The following is a 17793-nucleotide window of genomic DNA, read 5'->3' on the forward strand; positions in this document are numbered from 1 at the left end:
GCTAGTGTTTCTTCTTTGAAATCCTTCATACACCTCATATGCAAAAGCAGCTGCGTTTTCCCATGTGGACTTGCCTGTTCTATAACCACCTTGATTTGAAGGGAGAATGTGCCTGTGTTCAAGATCCCTTGCAAGTTTCCTGGCTATCATGCGTTCCATGAGCTTTCCAGCAATGTTTTGCATGGTTAGGATCCGGTAGCCGCTTACCTGATGATGGTCCTTTCCTGGTTTTGGTATGGGTTTTAAGAAGCTGTGTGTCCAGTCCTCCGGCACATGTCCATTGTGGAAACTGTTTTGATATAGATTGAAAAGGTTGCTTCTGTCTTCTTCCGATAGTTCCTTGATGTCCGAGTAGCGAACTTTGTCTGGGCCAGGAGCTGATTCTTTCTTGCATTTAGCTATTGCTTCGTTTAGATCATCTATTGTCAAGTCATCATCAGGTCCAGTCTGCATAAGGGTTTGGTTTAACTCCTCAACATATTTCTTTTTCTCATCTAAGTTTCTTTGATCGCTCTGTTGTATGAAACGTTTGAGCAGGGCGGATCCTTTTTCTTCGTTTGTCTTAAGCTTGGTTCCGTCAGTGTCTACCATGTCTGGGGTTGTTGTTGTGCACGTTTTCCCTTCCATGCGACGATAAAATTGCCAGAACTCTGTCAATGTTGAGTCATAACTGAGTGCCTCGCAAAACTGTTTCCTCTTGTCATTTTTGGCCTCTTGAGCAATGATTTCAACTGTTTAGTTTTTTCTTTCATTTTTGTTTCAATGTCTTTGTCCGGAGATGGTTTTGTTCTTTCTTTTTGCCAAAGTTTGACAGCCGCATGTTTTTCTATCCAGGCTCTCTCTGTGTCGGTATTCCACCATGGGGGCTAAATAGTTTGCATCCTGTTCAGTGCCGTTCTTTTGTTTCTTCTGCGTCTTAATTTTTCGATGATGGTTGTCTCTTTGTTTTCATACTGAAATGGATCACGCGGTTTCATACAGGGTTTATCTGACAGTTTCTGTAGACTGAACACTACCGGGAGGTGGTCACTGCCTTGGTGTGGAAGCGTCTCTGCATTCATTTCTGCTCTGAATTTTGGAGATGTTAGAGCGATGTCAATCACACTGTCACTGTCCCCTTGTCTTGTTCCAAGGCGAGTTGGGGATGTGGTTGTTAATGGGCTAAGAAGAATTTCCCCTATCATTCCTTCAAGTGCGAGTCCTTGTGGGTTGGTGTTCCGCTGGTCCCATAGCTTCGATCTTGCATTGAGGTCTCCACAGATAATGACTGAGTCTCCAAGTTCGTTCTCTATTTCCTCTAAAAAGGCCCAATCCTCTTTTGTTGTGCAGGTTCCTGGGTGAACATAGGCATTGATGAGCACGATGCTTTTGTGAATTCCGTCAGGTTTTTCGAGACGCACCCCCACTAGTTCACATGAGTTGCTACACCATTTCTCTAGATTTATGGTGGAAACTTTGTTTTTTAGGTTTTTGTTCAGTATGATTGCTACTCCTCTTCCTTCATTCCTTTGAAAGACTGTGAAATTCTCAAAATGTATTGGTCTGTCTGCACTTGTCCTGGTCTCTTGGAGACCAGTTAGCCAGTGGGAGTGAAGTAGGAACAGCAGTTAGCCAATGGGAGTGAAGTAGGAACTGGAACTGAAAGGGAAGTGGGTTGAGACTTTTTAAAGAAACGGATGGCTTCAGTTTTATTACAATGTATTTTAAATTTGTTGTTTGATATCAACTTTCAAAATCAGAAAAACAAGCCTGTAAAGATGATGAGAGCAAAGGATAGTCAGCAGGAGCAGTAGATTGTAGTAGCTGCATGTCATTGGCAAACATTTCATGTGTGATTGAGTGACTCTGTAAGAGTGGAAGTGTACATGATAAACATAATAGGGCCCAGAACAGAACCCTGTAGAACACCAAATGTGAGAGTTGAATTTTCAGAGTGATGATCTTTAACCAGAACAAAATTGATTTCTTTCTGAGAAGAAAGACAGAAACCAGTTGGAATCATGAACATATCCAACATATTCTGAAAGTGGAGTATGGCTACCCAAATGTTGGGTTAAAAATGATTCACATAGACAGTTCTGCCCATGACTGCAGAAGACAGAATTGTATCTGTCTTTCAATACCTGGTACCTGACATTTAGAGGTTACTGTGACCCAAAAAACTTCAGTTAAACTTAAGTTTAAATTATCAGTCTGCACACTTTTGTGAACAATGTAACAGTAACACACAATACCCTTTGACACACTTTATGTGCAGAAAGTTGGCCTAGTGGTTATGGGTCCGCATAGCAAGTGAGAGAATCTGAGCATACATAATTGAATCCCACACTTGTCAGAATATTCTCTCCCTCCCTAGACCTTGAGTTGCGATCTGGATGCTAGTCATTTGGATGAGATTATGAACTGAGGTCCTGTGTTTAGCATGCCCTTAACCTGTAGACTGCGCTGTTGATATACGCCGTACATCATGAATTGTCGCTCACCAGTGCTGTGTTGACATGCACTGTATGTCATGATACAATGTTTTTACTTTCAAGCATCGCATTGCAGAAAATACAGTCTGCTAACCATCAAATTAACTCCCTTGAGATCTCTTTCTCTCCTGAGTACCATAAGCTAAAAAATTCAGCTCATTATCATATTTATGGTGAAAGTTTTGCATGTTTGTATGAAGCACAAATTGTGTGTGCAAAACCATGGCTGCACGCAGACAAGCCCCAACACTTGAACAAGTGTTAGAAGAAATGTTTCAAGATGCAAATAGTTCAGTTGAAGATTTTGGACAGAATGAGATAGAACTGTGTGAAGATGATGCTGATTGCCCCGATTTTGCCATGGAGGGGGGTAGGAGGGGGGTTACATGATGAAACTGAAGACAGATGAACCTCAGCTGATTCAAGATGCAGGTGGGTATTCATGAGGTTTGTCAGTTTATTATTTGCTTTCTCTTTGTTGTAACACAATTGATATAACTGCATTGTGTGTGTTTTGAATATGCTAACTGTGGTAAGTAGCTTCGTCAGTCACTGATCATTGTGTGTGTGTGAGCGAGTCAGTCACTTGTGTACTGTGTGTAACCAACACTGCGTGAGGAGGCATGAGAGAGAGAGAGAGGGGGGTGGGGGGGAGGGGGAGGAGATGATGATGTTTACAAAACTGAAATCGGAGAATGATATGCAGAATTGTATGCCTAAATTACTTTTAGAAGTGTGTATCTCTGTGTGTGTGTGTGTGTGTGTGTGTGTGTGTGTGTGTGTGTGTGTGTATGTGTGTATGTGTTGTCATTTTGTTTTGTATGAGAAAGAGAGAATGAAGGGGTGTGGCATACCATGAACCAGTTTCAGTGTGTGTGTCTGTTGGGAAGGGGTGGGGGTAGGGGGGTAGGTGTGTGTGTGTTTGTATTTCAGCTTCTGAAAGCTATCAGAAATAAAGTGGTACAATTTCATAAACTTTATACATGTAAAGAAACACACACACACACGCACACACACAAAAACAACAACAACAACAACAAAACAACCCAACAAACTTAGTCTTTTATGCAATGTGTTTCAGGTATGCAGCATTGTGATGATCATGATGTTCGTCCTGGACCATCTGGAGTTGACAACTTGCCACAAACCTGCAGCTGAATACCAGCAGCAGCAAGCCCAAAGGCCAGTAAACAGCAATTCTGGTTACAACAAAAACATGGGTGCCATGGACCATCATGACCAACAGCTACAGCCCTATGATGCCACAAAGAAAACCCTGAAGTGGTACAGGCAACAGCAATACATTCCTGGACTTCCAGAAGGATGTAATTAGTGCCATGATTTTAGATGACCAAGACCCAGACACTGCTGAAGATGACCAGGAGGTTTGTCTGTGGACGACACTTCATTGATGTCATCCCACATACCCCACAGAAGGCTTGGCTACAAAGGAGGTGCAGAGTCTGCTGGAAGAAAGGGCAAAGAAAGGATGTGAGATTCTACTGCCCAGACTGCCACATTAAACCAGCACTGTGTCTTGAAGACTGTGTGTGTGTGTGTGACTGAAGCCTGACTGATATTGACGTGTGTGTTTGTGTGTGTGTGAGTGTGACTGAAGCCTGACTGATTTACACAGGAGACAAATGATGGGTGCCTAGAGGCATCTGTCAGTTGATTCTTCCCAGGCAGTCTGGTTTGTAAATGCGCTTAGAGCTTGTTCTCTGACCGATGATGGGCGCAATATAAGAATCTAGATCATGCAATCAATGAATTTCATGCACATTCCATGGACTCAGATAGGTCACTGAATTCCCTGTGTCTCTTTTTCCTGTAAATGTCTTGAGGCTCTGTGCCCAGAGTGATGTTAGTATTGTGCTCAGGAGCTGGCTTATGCCCTTGTGTGTCTTCCATTAAATGTCTGTTGACATTAACTTATTATAGGGAAATCCTTCATAAAAAGCAATAACAAACTGGGAAAAAAAACTTACCTAACACAACAGAATAAAAATCATAAAACAGTATCACATTGTTAGAGATGAATAATAATGGACCTTCTTTTCAATGATGACAGTTTGATGATCTTAACATTGATGATCATCTTCTTCTTTTTCATGGGTTGTGTCTCCCAAGCTGATTAATGTGCATGAGTGGGCTTTTCAGTGTATGACCGTTTTATACCCCCACCATATAGGCAGTCATACTCCATTTTCAGGGATGTGCATTCTGGGTATGTTTTTGTTGATGACCCACCAAACACTGACATGGATATGGGATGTTATGAATGTGTATACCGTGTGTACCCACCAGGCGCTATGACTGGGACTCGAACCAAGACCTTCAGATTGAACGTCCAACTCTTTAACCAGTCAGCTGTCATGCCTGTCAAACATTAATGATGAATTTATTAGAATACGCAGGCAAAAGTTTTAAGTGCCTACTGAAAACATGCTATTTTCTGTTTTGAATTTGCCTCCTTGGCACGTCCTTACCACTCGTTGCTCCTCAGCGTCTTCTTGTTGCCCCGTAACCAAGTCTCGTTCTTACATGTCATATACTTTGTTATTTCTGGTAAACATTTCCGATTGAGTTTCCTTTGATCAGACTTTGATCAGCACACAGTTTTTGTTAATGCTATCACCTACAACCAAGTGTGTGGGTGTATGTGTGTGTGTGTGTGCAGAATGCCAAACAGAACTTGATACAGGTTGTGGCCAAACAGAACGCTGGAGCAAAGTCACGCCTGGCAGCACAGCATGTGGATGTGAGTAACTGCTGCCATGTACATGCAACAGCTGTCTGCTCCATCTGTCCTAAAAAAATCCTCTCTAGAGTTATGTCCAATCTGTGGTCTCTCTGTTTCTCACTGCCACATTCTGTCACCTTCACTGCCCTCCTACACTCATGGTTACCTGAAACAAACACTCTCTCTCTCTCTCTCTCTCTCTCTCTCTCTCTCTCTCTCTTTCATTTTACAAAGGAAAATGACATAGATCAAGATGATTATGAAGAGACTTTTCTTTTCTTCCAAATTTGAACCCCCTGAATTGCCAAAGACCCTAAAATTTTTTTTGACAGAAAATCATAAGATCATAAGTTAGGGTGTTTTATATATATATATATATATATATATATAGAGAGAGAGAGAGAGAGAGAGAGACAAGACAAGACAAGACAAGACAAGACAAATTCTTTATTTCGAGGATAATAGGTAAGCACTGGTGTGCTTTTTTACATCCAGTCCCTGCCCAGAATAGGGTCTACACTACACAATATTTAATAAAATGAAAGCATGGTGTTAGTAGAGATACACAACAGAGGAAAAATTATGCATAAATCAAAACAAAACAACAACCACACACACACACACATACACACACACACGAACACACACACACACACACACACACACACATCGCATACAGTCACTAGCATGGTGTTAGTAAAATGCATAGGAAAAAAATTAACAAAATCAAAGAAACAAACACACACAACACACACCGCATTACACATTGGAATGGGGGATAGAGGGTGAGGAAGGTTCTGTCAACCATACACATTTGACAAACAGTATTGATAAAATGAACGATTTACATTACACATTATGGCATAAGGTGGGAAAGGCAATGTTTTTTGAAGGTGGTTGGGCAATGTTTCTGGGAGTGAGTTCCATAGGGTGGCGCCTGAGTAAACCAGACTGGATTTGAACAAGTCAATTCTTGGAATTGGGATATGGACTTTGGGGGGATTCCTTGATGAATTTACAGAAAATTTGTCTATTAATGTTGGTGGTGCATTACCTGTCATAATTTTTTGCATCATGATTCCTGTATTGTACTTTAATCTACGGATTAGTGGGAGAATATTCGCTTGTTTATAGTCTGAGTCTAAAAGGGTAGTCTTTATAAGGAGTACCAGCTTGAGCCCCCGTTTATGGAGATTCTGTAATGGCTTCATGGTATTCGCACTTGTGGAGTCCCATAGTGTTGATGCATTATCTATTGTAGACTGAATATGCGCTTGAAAAAATAATTTCCATGAATGAAGGTCACGGAAATGTTTGATTTTGGATAGTTGATGGGTTTTCTGGGCTGTCGTTTTGCAAAGGAAATTTATGTGAGGATTCCAAGTGAGATTGTTGTCAATTATGATCCCCAGAACTTTATGATCACTGACCTGTTCAATAGGTTCGCCTTTAATTTGGATGGAAGGAAGATTATGTATAGTGTTTTGCCTCTTTTGTCTGGTTGTGATTAACATGCATTTTGTTTTTTGAGGGTGAAGAGACATGTGGTTTTGTTTGGTCCATCTAACGAGATCATCAGTACTTTCTTGTAAGTCTTTTGCAAGAGCAACAATGTCAGTATGAGAAGTGTGGATTGTTGTATCATCTGCAAACAGTTCACAGACGGATTTCATATGGAGCGGTAGGTCGTTTATATATTTTGAGAACAGTAAAGGGCCTAGAATAGACCCCTGATGAATGCCATAATCAAGTGTTGTTGGTGCTGAGATTGATGTACTCATCGTCACGCATTGTTGTCTGTTTGTCATTTTGGATTCAAGCAAACTAAGACAATTGGTTGACAGATCATACAGCTCAAGTTTTCTAAGTAAGAGTTTGTGGTCTGTCACATGAAATGCTTTTTTAAAATCGACGAATAAAACACCACAATATCTATTGTTATTGATATTGGTAAGCCAGTCATCTACAGTGTTGACCAATGCTGTGTGGCATGAATGCTTTCGTCTGAAACCAGACTGAGCTGGATGTAAAAGTTCATTGACATCAAAGTGATGTGAAATATGCTTGTTGATGTGTTTTTCCAGTGGTTTTGAAAGAATAGAAATAATGGAAACTGGCCTGTAGTTTGAAGGATTGGTGGTGTCCCCTGATTTGTAAATAGGAATAACTTTCGCTTTCTTAAATGCGATCGGAAAATAGTTTTTGTCAATACACAGATTAACAAGAGAGGCAAGGCCTTCAAGACTCACTTGTGATACACTTTAAAAAAAAATCCAAGCTTTTTATGTATTGAGTATAATTTCAAGATGTAATGTTTAAGATGAGAAAGATCAGTTTAAAGCAAATTAAGTCCCATAGCATTAATTACAGAGTAATTTCCCTTCTTTACTCTCTGCACCAAAACGTTTGCAAAATAAATAAAACTTCCATGCTTAGCAAAAGAAGTTCCTGTTTGAACAAAAAATGATAATAATGACTGCTCTTGTTGTTGGGTCAGAATATCAGATCATATAATTAGGCTTCATTTTTTATTTTTTTGTGCCCATCCCAGAGGTGCAATATTGTTTTAAACAAGATGACTGGAAAGAACTGAATTTTTCCTATTTTTATGCCTAATTTGGTGTCAACTGACAAAGTATTTGCAGAGAAAATGTCAATGTTAAAGTTTAACACGGATACACAGACACACACACACACACACACACACACACACGCACTCACAGACAACCGAACACTGGGTTAAAACACAGACTCACTTTGTTTACACAAGTGAGTCAAAAATGTCAATGTTAAAGTTTACCATGGACACACAGACACACACACACACACACAACCGAACACCGGGTTAAAACATAGACTCACTTTGTTTACACAAGTGAGTCAAAAATTTACGTTAATGTGTTCGTGATAACTGGAGTGGCTAGTTCAAGAATTCTGCTGTCGATGCCATCCAGTCTGCGGGTTCCTGTCTGTTTTAGTTGGATAAGGTAGTTGTAGACTTCAAATACTGTTATGGGTGGAATATTCAATTTAATTGAAGTGTTTTTATTACGACAATACAATTTTAATTTTTCAAGGTCATTCAGTTCTGTGTAATCTGTGGTAATGATTTTTCTAGCTATAGTGGAAAAGTGTGTATTAGTTGATTCACAGAAACGTCTTTGATCACGGTTGATTTTGACAAAGATTGCTTGTTTTTGAGTTGGTTTATAGCTTGCCACACTGATTTTGGGTTTTCTTTCGAGGATGATAATTCTCAGTAATATTTCCTCTTTTCTCTGCGCTTTTGCGAGTTTATTGCATTTCTCAATTTGTTCGATTCTTCGTGGTAGCCCTGCTCTTTTAGATAGTCTCTAATGTAGCCTGCCTCTTTCAACTCTTTGGAACACCAAGCTGGTTTAGGGGTGTGTTTAACTCTTATAGTTTTGAGTGGGACGTGTTTATTATATAACTCTGTAAATATTTCGATCCAGTGTTCTATTGCTAGATCCGGGTCTGTTATATCATATACCGATGAAAGATGGGAGCTACTCACATCATTCATAAAGAGCTGCTCATTAAATTTAGAGTAGCAAAGATATGCTATTGTCTTATGGCCTGATTTGGGAATTTTTACTCCTTTTTTTCCCCAAGTGACACAAACTGGGTAGTGATCACTACAGTTGAATATCGGTACGCAAGCTTCTAATATATTGTTCTTATTGGAAGTGTATATATGATCTATGAGCGTCTGTGAATTGTGCGTAACTCTGGTGGGTGTATTGATTAGTTGATGCAGATTAAACAGACTTATTGTTGCATTCCACTGTGTATTGGCTTTGGTAAGATCTGTGTTGAAATCTCCGAGTAAGATGATTTCCTTTGATTCTAGCGTCGCCGCGTCCATCATTGAGGTGAATTTATCCAGCCAGTTTACCCGTTCTGCGGATTTCTATAACAGAAAGCGATTAAAATGGAAGGGGTGTTTTTCAATTTGACTTCTATCCACATTGATTCAACATCGAGCTGTTCAAGATATGGTAGACGCTTAAATGTGAGGGATTTGCTGACATAGAGGAGGAGACCAGTCTCCCTGGCTTTTGTAGGGTCATTACAGATAACGTTATAGCCTGGGATGTACATCTCAGCATCACAGATATGTTCCGAGAGTCTTGATTCAGAGAGACCAAGTATATGAAAAGGTTTTCCATGGTTACTTAATAGGGAGGTTATTTCTGTAGTTTTGTTAACTGCGTGATTTATATTTAAATGTGTGATTTGAAGACTGTCTTTAGATGGCCATACATTTTGGTTGGTGTTGGTGTTCATTTTTGTTTTCTTTTGTGAACAATGAAAAATAAATGAAATTAGTTGCCAACAGGGGGAAAAACCCACAAAGGTACAAACAAAACACAATCAGTATATATATCAGAATACAATCAGTAATTAAACTAATCAATACAAGACATTCAGTATAACAATCAATACCAGAAAAAAACAGAATTTAAAATACGCAATGGAAAACTAAGGGATAAAAGAAAAACCACAATCGAACTAGTATTCAACACAGTTTCACATCAGTTGCTCACAGCGCCAGGTTTGACTGGTGTTGGCAGTGTTCGGTCATTTTTCACATGTGTCCACAACTGATAGAAAATTGTTTGATAGTGTCCGGCACAGGTCCAGCACCACTTGCAATCGGAGCATAGATTTAAAGAGAGAGAGAGAGAACGAAGAAAGTGTAAGGGAGATAGAGAAAAAGGAGTATAAAGAATCAAAACACTCCTCAAGGGAAAAATGGTCGCACCACTTTGTAGAAAGAAAAAAAAAAAAAAAAAAAAGTAAGATTTCAGTCAATCAAGATTGTGTATGCTCCAAAAAGCTCGGCACTTGAAGGCAGAGTTCAGAGGTGAGGGTCATACTCACAAATTCACTCATCTGCGCAATTTTCACACTCACTTACACTCGATCATGCGCGGTCATATTCGCACTCTTCCTTGTGCACACATATCCACCTGCACACACACGCACACTAATACAACCTTAAGATCTAAAACATCTGATACGATGCGGTTTGCTGTGCACACAACTGGGCCGCCATGTTGAGGTAGTGCACAGCCAGGGGGTGGAGTGAACCAGCAGAAGGCACACCCTGCATCATGCCCGCTGGGCCAGGTGGGGGGTTGGAGGAGGAAGGTGGCGATCGAGGAACACTGGCGTTGCCTGGGTGATAGTCAGGAATGTCCCGGCCTGTGTCGTTCCCGTCTCTTGACAGTGGAAGTGCTCCTCATGGTGGATAATGGGGATGGACAGAGGGAGGAGGATGGGGGATTTGGGATTAGGGACCAAAGGAGGGTAGTGGTACAGGGATGGTGGTTGGTGGTAAGTGGGTGGCGGGGGATTGGGGAGAGAGAGAGAGAGAGAGAGAGAGAGTGAACACTGAACACTTTAATGTCAATAGCTTTACAGCCCTAATGACATGGGGGTTCATAATACAAATATATATATATATATATATATATAGAGAGAGAGAGAGAGAGAGAGAGATTAATATGGACACTGAATGTAGTATCTACTTTAGATACTGGTCGTTGTCATGTTTGCTTATTTAGTGGGACCGGCTTGCATGTTTTGATGGATGGGCTGTCAGTATATATAATAGACCTGAAGGTGACCATAACCCCCACGCCCCCTTATACTGGCTGGGTGTGTGTGTGGGTGGGGGGGGGGGGGGGGAGCTTGGGAAGCATTTTCCTTTATGATTTCCAGAAACTTTGATAAATTTGCCATCCAGATATACCTGTCTGCCAAAAATGAATTACGGTATGAATATACCAAGGTATATACTGTTTTTGTATTGTTGTGAAAGTGTGTGATCAACAAAAATGGTATGTTGTTATTAGTGAAGTGTCCTATTTGACGAAGATTATGTTTGTAGAGCTTCATTTTATATCTCTCAGCCTTCTACTATCAAGAATAAGCTGGTAAAATGTACCAGAGCATTACAGGCGTTCTATTACAGACCCAAACTTGACAATTTCAAGTATCGCGTCACAGCGATTCACAACTTTTTATTTGGTAAACAAAACATTGTCATTAATTGTTTTTGCATCCACACACCCTACATACAACAGCAGGGGGATTTTTCACAATATCTGCTTTATAGTTTGGTGAGTTTTTCTGTCCACAGTTACCTGTCCATAATAACCTGTGTCACATAACGTTGATTGCCGTTTTAAGAATCCAGACAATGTTAAAATAAAGAACAACAACACGAAAAAAAACAACAACACACCAATTCCCTTCTTTGGCAGTTGCGAAAAGCAGACAGTTTAGAGTTCATTGCAAAACTAACTCTAATCATTCCTTTCGAATTACAGAAAGTATCACTGAGTTGTTCATGTGCACTATCAAACTGTGCCATCTTTCATTTATTGCCACAAGAACCTGTTTCTTGTACTTCGCATATATTAATGGCATACTTTTGTATTTTTTTCTTCTCCATTTGCGGGGACTTGAAGATGCTCTTTTGCGTTCTTGGAGAGTTCCCTTGCACTTGGTGAGTCTTTGAGAAACTGTCACAGATAAAGTATCCCCAGAGCTTCCAACATTGAGGTAGGCTCTGATGGCATGGTCGTTGTGTTTTCTGGCTACAGAGGCTTCAGTGGAGCTCCTGGTGCCAACTGAACAATGATGTCTCTAAAGTCTGTTCCTCTCATGAGTTTTCTCAGAGTACCAAGAGAACAAGTGAAGTGAAACCCACCAAAACATACTGTATTCTTCTGGGACTGCTCATTTTGCCAAATGGTCATCTTTGCCATTGCTAAGTCAAATGTGACAAAGGCATAGTCCTGACCCAGTTGTCTTGTGTTCAGTGACACCTGCAGAACATGCAACCTGGCAATCTGTAATGAGGTGCTCACAGAAGATGTGTATCTGGACAGAATCTGCATGAATCTGGACATATTTGCGCCAGCTGTAGTGAGTTGAATGGGGACATGAGAGTCAACTATTTTTAGTATGGGCTCTACCTTATTGTTTGTGAAACATGGTTGGAACTCTGGGGGCTAATACTGAAGGCTGTCTGGATGTGTCAATGAAGGGTACGCGTCACTGAGTACTGGTGTCTGGGCATGGTTTTCAGAGTTTCTTGCTACGGTTTGATTGGCCATTCCATGTATTGAATGTCTAATCCCGACTCCTGTATATCACTATGTCTCCGTATGAGTGAGGAATCACGTTATTGGGAGAGATGGTTTCTGGCAGCAAGCTGTTACTTTGAAGTCCATTGTAGCAGACTGCAGTTTCAAGTTTAAGGACATGCAGTAAGATATGCAGTGGTCAAAGTGAATCAAAATATGTATGCTGACAAGTTTAGCACTTCCGGCCTGTTAGATGGCAAATTGCAGTGCCCAGGTCGATGTGCTTTGGCATTTCCACTTTCCACTTGTGGAAGCATAACACGTCTTGTGAAACAGGCAGTGATTCCATATTTCTTTTCAGGGGCATTTTTCTTTCCAGTCAGAACAATTCATAAAGTCCTTTGCAGAACCAGGAGCCTCTTTGATATTCAGTCAAAAAAGACGCCACTGCTGGGGGGCAGTGACTCACTGGAGCTTCTCTGTAACTGAATGAGACAGCAGAGTGTGAGGGCTGCCTCTTCCAACCTTCTGTCCTCTGATGCAGAAGCAACGAAAGCACTTGTAATTGTTTGGCCTGCATGTGTCTGATGAGTACAGTAAGTTACTCCGGTGATTTGGAGCTGCAAAACCTGTTTTGCACCCAGAATGTTCAGTCCTGTGGTTTGGATTGTGAAACAGTGGTTGTTTCTCTTGCATGCATGATACATCTCTCAGCATTAATACATGCTCTACTTCATCTTTGCCATTGATGCTATTTTCCATTTACTCGCATATATGGTTAACTAAAAGTGTCCCAGTGGGCTTCCTTTTGTAAATAATTTGGCTCTTTGTCCATGTCTATCCACATGCCTCAGAATGAAGTCCCTTCCAAAAGATTTTGTGGTAGTGTGCTTCCCGTGCCACAAGGTCTGTCATGTATTTAGACGATCGCAGTTCCCTTGGTTGGAGAAGCAGCCTCTCTGATCGAGTCTTCAGCAATTTTGCCATACTTTTCCCCATTGGAGAGCTATGCACTTTAGAAACTGCGTTCCATTTCCTCGCTTTGTCACACATGTTGCAGTAATCTCTTGGAGAAAAATAGATAAAAGCTTTCAGTGCAAGTCTTTTTTCTGGGAGTTGTGGTCCAGCTGTCGTATCCTCATGCTCTTTGGTTTTCTTTCTTTATATGAGTGTTTCACAGTTTTATTTAAGAACATGTCTGGCATTTTTAAAGTGAAATACGTACAACGCATCATCCAGTCTCTTTGCAAACTTCGTACAGGTTTTGTGAACACATCAAATTTCATATTTCTCAATCTGAGCCTTGCTTGTTTGGTCACTAATCTTATGTCTCTCTGGAAGTTGTTTTTGTTGAGAATGATGCAGAATTTGTGTGTTCACATCCCAAATTTTATGTAAAACACAAATAAAATGAATTCTGTTCATTATTCTGGTACTGTGGCATTACAACCAGGTGTACTCCAGACTTCATCTATATAGTTTTGAGAAGGAAAAGTGACCAATCTCTCTCTTTCTTTCTCTCTCTCTCTCTCTCTCTCTCATTGTGAAAATTGAAATCTGTGTTGTCATTCTCATATGGAAAATATTTATGTTATACATTTATATATGTTTTTTGTTTTTATTTCTCACTACATGCCATTACTTTGAATGGATGGTCGAACTGCACTTTGTTGCACAGATTGATAGATTTTGTTTTGGCTTTGGTTTTCATCAGTATTATTGCTATTGATGCGTGTTGTTATGAACCCCCATATCAATAGGGCTGTAAAGCTATTGACATTAAAGTGTTCAGTGTTCTCTCTCTCTCTCTCTCTCTCACTCTCTCTCTCTCTCTCTCTCTCTCTCTCTCTCTCTCTCTCTCTCTCTCTCTATATATATATATATATATATATAATCCTGTTTCATTTAAACCACAAATAAACCCCTGAAAGATTGATACAGTGTGATTTTTTTTCTTCATAAAAATGCATTGGAAAAAGAAAAGAAAAGGCACCCTGCTTCATTTACATTGTAGCCCTTGTGATCGGCTAGGACATAAATCGGGTAATTAGACTGATTTAGTGATTAAGTGTAATACTACATATTATAACGCAAATCTTTTCTAATATAAGTGTCCCTAAGTGTGCCAGCAGTTACTTCATGCTGATAAAGAAATCCCTCATCCAGCAATGAGGTTGCTGGAGTTTGAGCATTTTCAGTACACCAGAAGTATTTAATCATGTCACAAGCTATTGCGGCACTAATCCAGTTGTACTGTCATTCATAGAGTAGCTCATTCTAATTTCTTTCCTTAGACATAAAGAAATCAACTGTGTGTTGAAATATTTGGATATAGTGCCGTTTCAAGCACATATACCCCCCAAAAGTTGTGTATAGGGCCCAGAGAAGGAAAATTGGCCTATATTTTCCCTCCCCCTGCCTTTATACAGTAATTTAAACTTGGCAGACAGGTAAATTATGATTTCTGACATAAAAAACACAAGAAAATCACTGAAAAATCCTCCCCCCCCCCCCACCTTCCCAGCCCCCACCCCCACCAGGTGAAGGGTTACCATTTGCCTCCCAACAGACTATATACTATGGACACTGAGCGTAGTATGTAATTTTGATGTGATGTCAGTGCTGTCAGTAACCTGGCTGTCAATGCTGTCATTAACCTGGCTGTCAATGCTGGCTGTCAGTGCTGTCAGTAACCTGGTAACCTGGCTGTCAATGCTGGCGGTCAATGCTGTCAGTAACTTGGCTGTCAATGCTGTCAGTAACCTGGCTGTCAATGCTGGCTGTCAGTGCCATCAGAAACCTGGCTGTCAATGCTGGCTGTCAATGCTGTCAGTAACCTGGCTGTCAATGCTGGCTGTCAATGCTGTCAGTAACCTGGCTGTCAATGCTGTCAGTAACCTGGCTGTCAATGCTAGCTGTCAGTGCTGTCAGTAACCTGGCTGTCAATGCTGGCTGTCAATGCTGTCAGTAACCTGGCTGTCAATGCTGGCTGTCAATGCTGTCAGTAACCTGGTTGTCAATGCTGTCAGTAACCTGGCTGTCAATGCTGGCTGTCAATGCTGTCAGTAACCTGGCTGTCAATGCTGGCTGTCAGTGCCATCAGAAACCTGGCTGTCAATGCTGTCAGTAACCTGGCTGTCAGTGCTGGCTGTCAGTAACCTGGCTGTCAATGCTGTCAGTAACCTGGCTGTCAGTGCTGGCTGTCAGTAACCTGGCTGTCAGTGTTGGCTGTCAGTGCTGTCAGTAACCTGGGTGTCAGTGCTGTCAGTAACCTGGGTGTCAGTGCTGGCTGTCAATGCTGTCAGTAACCTGGCTGTCAGTGCTGTCAGTAACCTGGGTGTCAGTGCTGGCTGTCAATGCTGTCAGTAACCTGGCTGTCAATGTTGGCTGTCAATGCTGTCAGTATCCGGGCTGTCAATGTTGGCTGTCAATGCTGTCAGTATCCTGGCTGTCAATGTTGGCTGTCAATGCTGTCAGTAACCTGGCTGTCCATGCTGTCAGTAACCTGGCTGTCAATGCTGTCAGTAACCTGGCTGTCAATGTTGGCTGTCAGTGCTGTCAGTAACCTGGCTGTCAATGCCATCAGAAACCTGGCTGTCAATGTTGTCAGTTACCTGGCTGTCTATACTGTCAGTAATCTGGCTGTCAGTGCTGGCTGTCAGTACCGTCAGTAACCTGGCTGTCTATGCTGTCAGTAATCTGGCTGTTAATACTGGCTGTCAGTGCTGTCAGTAACCTGGCTGTCAATGCCGTCAGAAACCTGGCTGTCAATGCCGTCAGAAACCTGGCTGTCAGTGCTGTCAGAAACCTGGCTGTCAGTGCTGTCAGTAACCTGGCTGTCAATACTGGCTGTCAATGCTGTCAGTAACCTGGCTGTCAATGCTGGCTGTCAGTGCTGTAAGTAACCTGGCTGTCAATGCCATCAGAAACCTGGCTGTCAATGCTGGCTGTCAATGCTGTCAGTAACCTGGCTGTCAATGCCATCAGAAACCTGGCTGTCAATGCTGGCTGTCAATGCTGTCAGTAACCTGGCTGTCAATGCTGTCAGTAACCTGGCTGTCAAGGCTGGCTGTCAGTGCTGTCAGTAACCTGGCAGTCAGTGCTGTCAGTGCTGGCTATCAGTACTGTCAGTGCTGGTTCAGTGCTGGCTGTTGGTGCTGTCAGTAACCAAGCTGGCAGGATGTTAATAATCTTTTTCTTGATGTATGGATTACAGAATGCAGTGTCGGATGTGCATGGTTGTACAATTATAAGGATAAACAGTGTTACAAATGTACTGTTATATTTATGTATTTGTTTTCTTGCTTATTTCTAACACCAGGTGACAGACTACATTAGTCGTTCCATCCCCACTCACCCCATGGAGACACAGATGCTGACTGCAGGACTCAGTGGGACAGTGGTGCAAGAAGTGAACAAGCTGTCGGCTCTTTCTCTGCCTTATCTGCTTCACCTCCATTTGGACAGGTAGTGCAGTGTTGTATGCGGGTGTCACCACCGATATTGTGTTGTCTTGATCGGTTTTGCCAGATATCTTTTATGCTTTCATCCTATTTGTTGTGATGTCTGGTTTGTTCTCCATTTGCTCAAGTTTTCAAAAAGTGGTTAGTGTCAAGGACTGGTGGCTGGGAGGACATTGGTTTGATTTCCAGCTGAGGTATGTTTTTTCAGCTTGTGGCCAGCTTTTACCCACACAGGGTAAAATTCAGTCTTAGAAATCTTCAATCTCAAAACTCAGATTTCCTGATCGACACTGAAAGGTCTATCTGTTGGGCCTGGTGAACACTTTGGTATCATTTTGAAAGGAAACATAGAGTACAGCCTTGTCACATACTCCCAAGCCTCAGTGAAAGGAAACATAGAGTACAGCCTTGTCACGTACTCCCAAGCCTCAGTGAAAGGAAACATAGAGTACAGCCTTGTCACGTACTCCCAAGCCTCAGTATCAGTTTCAGTATCAGTAGCTCAAGGAGGCGTCACTGCGTTCGGACAGATCCATATACGCTACACCACATCTGCCAAACAGATGCCTGATCAGCAGCGTAACCCAACGCGCTTAGTCAGGCCTTGAGAAAAAAATAAATAAATAAATGAAACAAAAACAAAAAAACAAAAACAAAAACTAAACAAAACAAAACAAACAAACAAACAAATAAACCCAACATAAACAAAACAACAACAACAACAACAAAATAATGATAATGATATGATAATTAAAAAAAAAAAAAAAAAAAATGATAATAAATAAATAAATGAATAAAATAAAAAGAAATAAGTCAATAAATAATAGGTAAGTACATAAAAAAAAGAACTACTACTACTAATGATATTTATAAGGCGCAAAAAATTTGATGAAGTCAACTGTAAGCATACCAAAAAAAGTAAAAAAAAGTAAATAGATACATAAATAACATGAAATAAGATAAAAAAAAAAACCCAAAAAAACCCAACAACA

General features: G+C 41.0%; 1 protein-coding gene and 1 pseudogene across 5 annotated transcripts in view; one reads left to right on the top strand and one right to left on the bottom strand.

The window, feature by feature from the left end:
• LOC143277480 (HAUS augmin-like complex subunit 5) overlaps positions 1-17793 on the top strand; it is a 92151-nt gene that overhangs the window by 35856 nt on the left and 38502 nt on the right. For all 5 annotated transcript variants that reach the window (XM_076582327.1, XM_076582328.1, XM_076582329.1 and 2 more), the window contains exons 13-14: positions 5155-5235; positions 16660-16805. In XM_076582327.1, the coding sequence (XP_076438442.1) occupies positions 5155-5235; positions 16660-16805 (227 nt within the window). The remainder of the gene's footprint in view (positions 1-5154; positions 5236-16659; positions 16806-17793) is intronic.
• Positions 15790-16322, bottom strand: LOC143277342 (uncharacterized; annotated as a pseudogene).

The sequence above is a fragment of the Babylonia areolata genome, chromosome 34, assembly GCF_041734735.1.
Source record: "Babylonia areolata isolate BAREFJ2019XMU chromosome 34, ASM4173473v1, whole genome shotgun sequence".
NCBI classification, from domain to species: domain Eukaryota; kingdom Metazoa; phylum Mollusca; class Gastropoda; order Neogastropoda; family Buccinidae; genus Babylonia; species Babylonia areolata.